The sequence below is a fragment of the Suillus fuscotomentosus genome, assembly GCF_016647785.1.
Source record: "Suillus fuscotomentosus strain FC203 chromosome Unknown F5891scaffold_5, whole genome shotgun sequence".
In the NCBI taxonomy this organism is placed as follows: Eukaryota; Fungi; Basidiomycota; class Agaricomycetes; order Boletales; family Suillaceae; genus Suillus; species Suillus fuscotomentosus.
This window is the reverse complement of record NW_024539517.1, coordinates 939,827-950,443: the sequence shown is the minus strand read 5'-3', so window position 1 is coordinate 950,443 and position 10,617 is coordinate 939,827. Positions and strand designations below refer to the sequence as shown.

The 10,617-nt window shown below is 48.6% G+C and overlaps 2 protein-coding genes across 2 annotated transcripts; both read left to right on the top strand.

Moving 5' to 3' along the window:
- Nucleotides 1-4,722: 4,722 nt before the first annotated feature.
- Nucleotides 4,723-6,952, top strand: F5891DRAFT_1004825 (uncharacterized protein). The gene is made up of 12 exons (XM_041360365.1): nt 4,723-4,743; nt 4,837-4,847; nt 4,938-4,988; nt 5,187-5,328; nt 5,368-5,451; nt 5,506-5,799; nt 5,854-6,057; nt 6,115-6,270; nt 6,320-6,424; nt 6,494-6,637; nt 6,697-6,876; nt 6,917-6,952. The coding sequence occupies exons 2-11, from the start codon at nt 4,837-4,839 to the stop codon at nt 6,874-6,876; spliced, it is 1,371 nt and encodes a 456-aa protein (XP_041231852.1). The 5' UTR covers nt 4,723-4,743; the 3' UTR covers nt 6,917-6,952.
- A 1,326-nt stretch (nt 6,953-8,278) lies between these two features.
- F5891DRAFT_557129 (uncharacterized protein) lies at nt 8,279-9,631 on the top strand. The gene has a single exon (XM_041372250.1). It carries the CDS (start codon nt 8,464-8,466, stop codon nt 9,508-9,510), a length of 1,047 nt encoding a protein of 348 aa, XP_041231851.1. The 5' UTR covers nt 8,279-8,463; the 3' UTR covers nt 9,511-9,631.
- Nucleotides 9,632-10,617: the final 986 nt, after the last annotated feature.

Here is a 10,617-nt window from a genome sequence, read left to right as displayed (position 1 = left end):
ACCGGCAGAAATGGTTCTGCCAGGCAGATCTATAAATCGTTTAGTGACTCATCGGTGCTAAGAGCTGTCGAGACAAGTCCCAACGATCGACCCTAGTGAAAATCGGACAAGATCATCGACATCCGGGGTCTGGACTCTGCATAGTTCTCAAAATCTATTACTCTCTGAAGTTCTGAACCACGAACCTGGCCACCTCTGGACCCTCCCGAACCTGACCGATCGTCACTGGACCAAACCGTGGTTCGGTTCGAGGTTCAGAACCGGATGGTGGTAACTTTAGGTATCTAGGTGTGAACAACTTGTCGCTCTTCCGGTTTATGTGGTCATACGGCCTGAGCATTTGCTGAACAGAAACTGCTAGCGGTCAGCTGTTCAAGTCACTTATATGTGACTACCTTACTGAATCCTACTGAATCTCATCGGATTCTTATTCAACATTACCTCAAACATGACAATGATTCCCGATACTTTTCCGAGGCAATCAAGAATGGCGAATACCCGGTGAGCGTTCTCATCATGAAGTTCAACTATCAATACTTTTATATCGAGCAAGATCCAAACTCCTTCGCAAACTTCTCGATTTGTTGGTGGATCTGAAATCATCTCATGCTGCCCCTAGTAGGTCAAGCCCTCGAATCAACGGACTACTCAAGACGATCAATCAGTAAATAAAGTTACTCTTCTGAACTCATTGCCTTACTTCGAAGTCCGAGAACTTGTGATTGCTCATGCAAAGTTAGGACCCAGGGAACTGAAGTACTGAAGAACCTCGGACGAGTGAAAATAACTATCAATTTGCCAGCAAGTTGTAAGTAAGTGATAAGAATGCTATGACCGTGGAAGCAACCGCTGAGATGCCTGTCTTTTCGTTCCCAAACGGATGCATCGATGAGCCGCCTGTCTCATGATCACTGGTCTAGGCCTTTACCACAGCAAAGGGTATGAATGAACTTCTTTTAATATATCTCGGAGCTCGTAGATCTCAGGAGTTTTTACCTTCTGTCAAAGTCTAATTCGGTAAAGACTTGTGCCATACTCGTGTTTGCCCCTGAAAGCCAGAGTGATCGTCCCTCCGCCACAAGGTTCGTTGCGGTGGCCGTGTGGTTCTATTTTTGAAGTGGTGATGCCGATCAAAAACTTGAGTGTCACAGACCTGGGCGCTAAAGCTCTTCTGTTGAGGCGTACGCGTAAGTACTTGCGCTTGTTTCCGTGACATTAAGATAGTACGACGAAAGAACATAAAGCTTGGATCGAAAACAACGCTACAATGGTTCATGCTAAAGACATATATTCCTTGCAGTACCTACATCAATAAATCTGTGCATGAGTGCCGTCTGTGTATCTAAACCTACATAGGCATCGACCAGTTACACCATAGTCGGACATACGAAATCCCCGTGATGATGCGAAGATTGCCAGGAGATTGGTATCCAGCGCACCGTAAGCTCAGTCAAATGGGATGCGAGTCGCACGTCCCCCTTTGCGCATATAGACAAAGGCTACCAGAATTTCGATCTCTAAAATTAGTTCATGCACCTTGTGCTCACATGAGCAGAGTCCTGAATGTCACGTCCACGATCACAATTACTGTATTCGGAGCGTGCGGTTCAACCACGAATGTGTAGTCGGTAATTCGATTGCTCAAGGGAGGCTCTGTACGATACAGGTAAGTTTTGAGTGGCATGCCCCTTGCAACTGCAGGGTTGTTGCACCGGGAGTACAACGGATCAGGACCTCGCTCTTTGATGTAAAAAGGGTGAAAGACAGGTGAGGAAGGTCAGTACTTCAGTTACGATCATCCTCCAGAATGTCATGGAGATTATGCGGTGATCGGTCTCGAGGTTGACGAGATGCTGGGAACTTGGTAAAAATGTGTACCATACGACTGACATCAGTAGACACGAAACGGGTAAAATGTCCATATGTCAGCACGTCAAGGTGGCATTGTGGTTCAACAAAATCACAATGAGCTGTGATGCAACATTGGAGGATATCCGCAAGGCAGTGCGCTAATGCACACGAACACTGATGAGAGAATCCATCGGATCAGCAAACTCAGCGAGCAAGAAGAAAAATCAAACAACGGACCTGGATGGCAAGCGGCAGTCGCTAATTCAAAGCCCGGATCCTGACTCGGAATTGCATTTTACAGTTACCCATGACTGACTTCGAAAAGGCCCATCAACGATAACAGAGTTAGAACACTCGCAAATTTGCAAGCGTACATACGAGATTCGAAAAGAAGCCCCACAACTATCCTATATCCAACATCCATGAGAAAACCATTAGAGCTCCGAGAAAATTTCATAACTTGGGGTTGCGCAAATAGTCTGCTATGACCGCGCGGAAACATTTCAGGGTAACACCGTTCTTCATCTTGCCCTGGTAGAAGGCGCGACTTCATTCCCAACGGACATGAAACATAAAAATGGGATTAGTGCGTCCTATTTTACTGGTCTGGGCCGATGTAAAGCTAAAAGTCTGGATTCTGGCGTGAACTCGACAATTCATTTGTCATCGCATTGCCGCAGATCACAGTTGTCAAACGCTTACCCAATCAAACGTTCAGTGGAGCCAGTGAGGAGACAATAAGCATTGCATCGATGAAGGGGCATCTGCGATCAGTGCGGGAAAGCGGGCGTTCTGCAGTTGCCCCGATTCGTGGGGAAAATGCGGAAAGAGCACCGTGGCGGCCTTGCAGGTTCAGGGGAAGGCATTTTTATTTCAATTTGTTCCGAGTCTTCGCTCGAGGGAGTGTTTGTTATATTGCATCGTGAGCTAGTTGCCATTGTCGTGCTTATTTGGAACACACGCATACTATACGTCTGAATCAGGAGGAATGGTGTACGAAGATGATGCAGTCAAGAGTCTGACCGTAAATTTTATGTTAAGGCGAGGTACTCGCAGTTGTAGTCTTGTTGTAATTAGCGGTCAGGGAACTCGGATCGAGAAGTGCTCCGAGTCGTGTTAGATTTGCTTTCTCACAGCATGATTACTGGAGCTCTAGCACCAAGCCATATGCAAATGCTGCCATCATGATGGAGTCGCAGTTTACCCGTGACCGACCTCGAAAAGGCCCAACAATGATAACAGAGTTAAAACAGTCGATCCCATAGAAATCTGCACATAGCGTACATACCTGCAGTGCAGATCTCGAATCTCCCGAAAAAAAATGCAGGGAGCCGGAGTTCACATGTCACCGGGCGGATGATTGTCTAGAGCGTTATTATGAAAAGCATGCGGTGTTATGTTCCTAAGTACCTGAAATGTGGCGAGCAAGGTACATACCTGTAAGAATATGTATGTGTTCAGCGTTTGGTGAAGTAGTATAAAACCTACAGTGAAACGTACAGTGTGCACACCACTTCAGCTACATCCAGAATCATTCTATCGAGTTCACTCACCAGTTTTCAACACCAACAACCTCTAGTAAAATGGCACATCTCACTCCTATCATCAACCCTACTTGGGTGTTCGAAGATCGCACACAGACCATCTACGCAGCCGCAGATATTCCAAATAGCGAACTAATGGTGACCTCCTCTGAGGACAGGATGGTCCGTCTCTGGGACTTGAAGACAGGTAAAGTATTGAAGCAGTTGGGGGGGCACACCGGTGACGTGATGGGATTGGCGGTATCGCGAGACGGGGAATTGATAGCGACTGGTGACGAGAACGGCGAGCTCATCGCCTGGCAGGCAAAAACTGGGGAGTCTCTCACCAGAGTTCCCAAAGCCCACGGCAGTGGAGTCCGCTCCTTGGACTTTTCACCCGACAATGCATTCGTCGTTACCGCGTCAGCGGCACGCAACGACCAGACGATCAAGTTTTGGAACACCAGAACCTGGGAGCAAGCCGGATTTTACGCCTGTGGTGATACTGTCCGCTGCGTTCGGTATGCGCGGTCCAGCGTACATGCGCTTGCAGTGGCAACAGATCAAGATATCCAAATTTACACCGACGGCAAACTCCAAAAGACGTTGAAGGGTCACAGTCACGGTACTTTGTCACTCGCCTGGTCTCCTGATGCCAAACGCCTTCTTTCTGGAGGAGATGACCATGATCCCAGCATTAGGGAGTGGGAAACATCAAGCTGGACGCAGGTCGGTGAACCATGGACGGGCCACACGTACAAAATCAACTCCATCGCCGTTCATTCTGCTGGCACGCACGCAGTTTCTGCCTCTAGCGACAACTCTGTTCGTCTTTGGCAACTCTCCGATAAACAAACCATTGCCATTTTCCAGCACACTTCTTCTGTTATTTGCGCAGCCTTCTCCGCGTATGGCGCACACATCCTTAGTGGAGGTTATGATAAGAAAGTCTCAGTATGGACTGCACCCGCGGGCACTTTGCCAGTACTAGACACTCCCGACTTTTACTTGAAGGAAGTTGTGACAACGGTAATTTCTTCCTCATTAAGTGAACCTCCGTGATCTCATTTGCTTCTTTTGATCAAAAAGGTTCCAGTCACTGAATACAAGGTTCAAGAGTCCACTGTTACTGTAGGAACCCCCGTTTCCAGCTCTCACCTGCAACAGTCGTCTTTGACGACTGTCCAGCTGCAGTCAGTTTCGGATGTTCCACAGCCTATCACCACAGTCGAGCAGACGATTACCAAGGTTCAGCAGTCTGTTGCGAATGGGCAGTCATCTGAATCTGTCCACGCGGAACAATCTCAAATCTCTCATGCTGAACAGTCTCTTTTCAACTCCCAGCAATCTCTGTCCGGGGCAGCAACATCCGTCCACACTGAACAATCTCAGATTTCCCATGGCGAACAGTCTCTGTCCAGGGCAGCAACACCTGTCATCAAGTCGGATCAGTCTGTTTTCAATGCCGGGCAGGTATGATTCCATCCTTTACTTGTATGGCGTCGCGGTCATTCAAAGCTTTTTCACGCAGACACTCGTAGTCGCCGAGTCAGTGACTGCAAGTCCCCATTCCACTCTGCAGCCTGTTTTGACTACTGCAAGCTCCGATTCCAAGTCTCTGCGCTCAGTTTTGACGACCACAGGCACCGATTCCAAGTCCCTGCAGTCAGTTTTGATATCTGGAAGCTCCGATTCCAAGCTTCAGCAGTCTGTTTTGACGACCACAAGCTCCGATTCCAAGTCCCTGGAGCCTGTTTTGACAATTGGAAGCTCTGATTCCAAGTTTCAGCAGTCGGTTTTGACGACTCCAAGCTCCAATTCCAATTCTCAGCAATCGTCTTTGACCACTCTCCACTCGCAGTCTGTTTTGAAGGCTGAACAGCCTATCATCACAGTCGAGCAGACCATTACCAAGGTCCCGCAGTCTATTGTGAATGAGCGGTCATTTGAATCTGTCCACACGGAACAATCCCAAATTTCTCATGTCGAACAGTCTCTTTCCAACTCCCAGCAATCTCTGTCCGGGGCAGCAACATCTGTTACAAAGTCTGATCAATCTGTTCTAAATGGCGGGCAGGTATGATTCCATCCTTTACTTGTATGGCGCCATTCAAACCTTTTTTGCACGCAGACACTCGTAGTATCTAATCCAGTGACCGGAAGCCTCTATTCCAAGTCTCTGCAGCCTGTTTTGACGACCGGAAGCTCCGATTCCATGATTCAGCAGTCAGTTTTGACGACTGCAAGCTCCGATTCCAGGTCTCAGCAATCGTCTTTGACGACTGTCCACTCGCAGTCTGTTCTGGAGGTCGAGCAGCCTATCACCGAGTTCGAGCAGTCTGCCTTCAAGGCCGAGCAACACCTGTCCAAGGCAGAACAATATGCTGCCAAGTCTGAGACAAAGGTGCAGCGGGTTGTTTCAAAGGTATGATTTCATTCTTTACTTGTACGGTGTCACTCAAACTTTTTCACGCGGCAGACACTAGGGATCGCCACGGCTGAGCTCCTTGCTATCACCAACACCACCCGTAGTGCATCAATCAGAGGGGATTTGTCTACCGCTGAAAGGATTCTTACTCTGGAGATTGCCACCGACGCCAAGAACTTCGCCTCCTATGCCAATCGCTCTTTCATTCTGGCACGCAAACTCGACTGGGACAATGCGCTTCATGATGCGACCAAGGTAACAATGACCCATCATGCCCTAACTCAAAACCTGCTGACTTCGATGTTCTCGTAGTCCCTTGTCATAAGGACATCGTTCGCTGGCTATATCGCCAAAGGTATCGCTCTCTGTGGAAAGCAGCGCCTCGATGACGCGAGGACAGCCTTTGACTTGGCATTCACGTTTACACAGGGAAATACGGATGTCACTATTTTCCTTTACTTGATCAAGGCACGTTGATTTGCTCATCTTGCGTACTCCGCGCCTCACCGTGTTTCAGGCTATTGCGCTCTTCAATGCTAATAGACATGAAGAGGCAATGCTGCGTGTGGACCAGCTGGCTGCTGACCCTTCTGCCGATCCCATCGCTTGTGGTATAGTAGTGGTGAGTCTCCTGTTCGCAATCACGCTTATGCTCGTCTGCTGACTGGTGGGTCTGCGCTTCGTGCATCAGGCGAGTCTGCGACTCCAACTAGGAATCATTGCCTTCAACGGCGCGCGTCATAATGAGGCGGTTGAGCACTTCAGTGCCGCTGTCGATGCTAGCGCTGTCTTGGCTAAATCCCTCGTTCCTACTGCCTTGGAGGCCTTCACTGTGGTGCGTTGAATATGACGTCACCGAAAAACTCACTGATCATCAACTGTGCTTTTTTGCAGCTCTTCGGATGGGACATCGCAGCATTGTGGCCAACCTCCAACAAGAGACTGATACGTGCGCTCCTTAGGGCTGGCAGGCTTGGAGAAGCTTTCGAATCGTACCGTTTCGCGATGGACGCTAGTGCTGAAATTACGCAGACCAACTTACGTTCTTGGGCCTTGAGTGAGTCTTTTCAATGATGCTACCCATGCTACAGTGCTCAACTTTTTTGTCACTCAGCTCTCTCGTTGTGATAAATGGCGTAGTATGTCTTCCATGTGGGCTGTTACATATTTATATATCAAAATACCGGTCACTTCTATAGTTCTACTTTGATCGGTATGCTAACTTCCTATAGAGAATGCAGACCAATGATTATGCAATACTTTTTCCCTTTATGCCACCGACAGTGACTATCCGTTGAAGTCCTGCGACAACCTGTATGTTCGACGTGTACCTTCTTCAATCTATTCCCGTTCAATCTCTGAACACTTTGGTCGAGGATCGCTATTGAAACTGATCGTCGACTGAACTTAATTTTTTTAGACTTGCTGGTTGTTCAAAGGTCTATCGCGAGTTGCATGTCCACCGTTGTCTCGTCCTCTCCATCCGCCGTTACTCTCCGGAATACACGATACACTATCATCTCTTGTATTCCTCGCTGGTATTTGCACCAGGTACTCTCGCGATTTAACCCCCACTTGTGTTCGCCTTTCAGAGACCCACCAATTTCCGGATAACGATATCGGTAGTAAGTTTTAGCAGCCGAACGGAATACCACATCGATAAAGACTTGGGTTGCGATGTGCTAGAAATAGACACCCACCGACTAGCTATAGGTCGTTGACCTTATCGCCCCCCCGTTCCCAATTCTTGAGTAAATTTCTCCTGCATCAGATTATTTATTGAGGTCAAAGAAGGAGCTGTGCGCTAAAGACAATGTATAGTCCCAGTCTGGATAGAGGGACTCAGTATATATGATGTATGTACCTAATGCCGGGATGCCTAGTGCTAGTTTGATGGACTAAGAACTCTGCATTTTGGTTCACACTGAAATTCAGAATCGGCGCTCCGGAAAAATTAACTGCATGCTATTTCAGTGGAAGTTACTATCTACAGTATTGTCGGCTTTACAATATTATCGGTACTTCGAGTGACGCACTCGAGATCTCCTATCTATAAATGACGGACAAGTATAAAGGATCCTTCATCTACTATCACCGAATTCTAGCCCCCACAAATCCTAGGATATCTTCATCAGAGGGCCGACACTCCGCATCTTCTAACCAACACCTCTGAATGAAATCCCAGTCAGTGTCAATGACCACAGATGCAGGCGGCTTTCTGGGTCTCATTCCTTTTAATACGTGGTAAATTATGGTTTCGTATCTGGCGATGTAGTGGTATGGGACCTTGCCCTCCAAAACCTGCAAGAACGTGAGCTGATTTAGTGCGATTAATATATGCAACATGCCTGCAGCATGATCCCTCCGAAGGAGTACACGTCGCTCTTCGAGGTGAAGACCGGTGTCAGGTTATGTTCATCGTCAAATATCAAGTATTCTGGCGCCATGTACTGCGCGGTACATGTAGGAGTGCTAGGCAACAATGCATCGCCTCTTGGTCACACACCAAGTGGCACCCCAGCTAGGACCCCGAAAAATCTCGGCACCCAGCACTGCGCTCACCGGCGTTCAAGGCGTTCCCAACGCCAAAAGACTCTCGACCTACCACCCAAAAACTTGCCAGGCTAAGTACAGTAGTCCATACTGACGAATATAGCACAAATGGCAACGGGGAAGACGCGTTCAACGTCTGTGGGACCCGGCAATTCAAACATCCGCGTCCCCACTCCCACCAATAGAACCAGAACATCCTACCGCAACACTATCTCCCTACTGTTGCCAAGAGATGAAATTATACAGCAAGAATACGATGTTAAAGACAAGGAAAGCAGTATTGCCTTCCTAGAGAAGTCTCCATTCCGTCAACCGGGCACCCCCATTTCTAACGAAAGTCTGTTACTCACGATTCTGTATATCACCCAATACACAGGAATCCCCCGGATCGTAGTCGAAGGCCTTCGCGCCACAGTCCTACTACTGGAAGACAATCTTAACAGTAACGCCAATGCGGCAACCCCCAACATTCAGCAAATCACGGAGTCTATCTCAGCCTCGCTCTCGACTCAAGTGGCCGCAGACCTATCATCTTCACTATCCGCCCATGTTATTGCGGCCATCTCTCCACATGTAGCCTCCATTCTCACCGCCTCAGAAACCCTCAAAACAAACGTTGACGAAATCGCGAAATTGAAGGACATTATAACAGAAAATTCAAAGGAAGACAACGGAACTGCATCTGCAGCAGCTACTAGAGCTGAAAAGGCGGCCGACGCGGTCCTGAATAGTATTGCTGATGTCAAGAACGTTGTGGAATCTCTAAACGCTCCCCTTAGCACGACAAAACCAGGAACCTCAAAATCATACAGCGAAATAGTTCAACAACACACTCAGACCCCGGCACCTGTATCGGCAGCGGTGGCACGCGCGGCTACACGAGATCGCCAGATCTTAATAGACCCTGTTCCGGGCCAGACACTCTTCGCCCCCGAAGCGACCTCGTCCATCATAGCGAGTAAACTAAAACAAGCGTTCTCAGCATCCCAATCAGATGACACACCGGAAATCAACATTAAAGCAACCACCCGTCTCAGAAGCGGGGGAATAATAGTTGAACTAACTTCTATTGCAGCTGCCAAATGGATTAGACGCCCTGAAAACCGCCTTAGCATTACTAACTGCTCTAGACAACACCGTCATCATCAAAGATAGGCGTTTTTCCATCATTGTTCCCTTCTTACCTATTATTTCCAGAATCGAAGATCCCAATTGGCTACGCACGGTAGAAGAGGAAAATGAAATGCTTCCGGGCGCTATAGAATCGACTAATTGGATCAAGCCAAGCCAACGCAGAGCGCCGGATCAACGGGTTGCTCACGCAATCTTCCATTTCACAGATCCCCATCCAGCTAATAAAGCGCTTCGCGACGGCATCTACATCGGTCAAGAAAAGCTACACCCACGAAAGGATAAACGCGAACCAGTACGTTGCGTCCGATGCCAGCTCTGGGGACACATCGCAAGAGACTGCCAGGCCCCGCAAGACACCTGTGGCACTTGCGGAAAGAACCATCGCACTAATGACTGCAATGCCTACCGCACCTTCTACTGTGTTAGCTGCAACTCGGACAACCATGCCAGCTGGAACCGGAACTGTCCTGAATTCGAGTCCAGGTGCGCAGGTATAGACGCCAAACATCCAGAAAACTCCATGCCGTTCTTCCCAACCGACGACCCCTGGACCCAAGTACTATTACCTTCACAACCAGCTCCACCTCAGAAAGTTACTTCGACCTTCACTCCGCCACCCACCAACCCACATCACCCACCACCCCTTCGTCAGACAAATCTTCCATTCGAGTCACGCCGTCCTACTAGAGGACATTCTACACGAGGAGCACCGCGTCACATAGGCCAAAGGGGCTTCAGGGCCCCCACACCCACAGGACCCAACTCCATCCCCATTGATGCCAACGCTAACAAAGCTTGGGACCATGGACGACGCACTCCGGTAGCCCAACACTCTTCAACCCCCTCCATATTAGACTCCCCTCTCACATCCTCCTCCGTTTACGCGACCCCACGGCCCTCGACCCCACCCAATGTCTGAACACCACTCCGAAACATCGACTAGACTACGCGTATGGCAACAAAATCTAAATACATCACTAGTGGCGCAACATTCACTCCTCAATAGTCCCATCGCCCGAGAATGGGACATCGTCGCCCTCCAGGAACCTCACATCAATTCAATGAAGAATACCATATCGTCCCCTTTCTTCCACGCAGTATACCCTACCACCAGATTCTCAGCGCCTA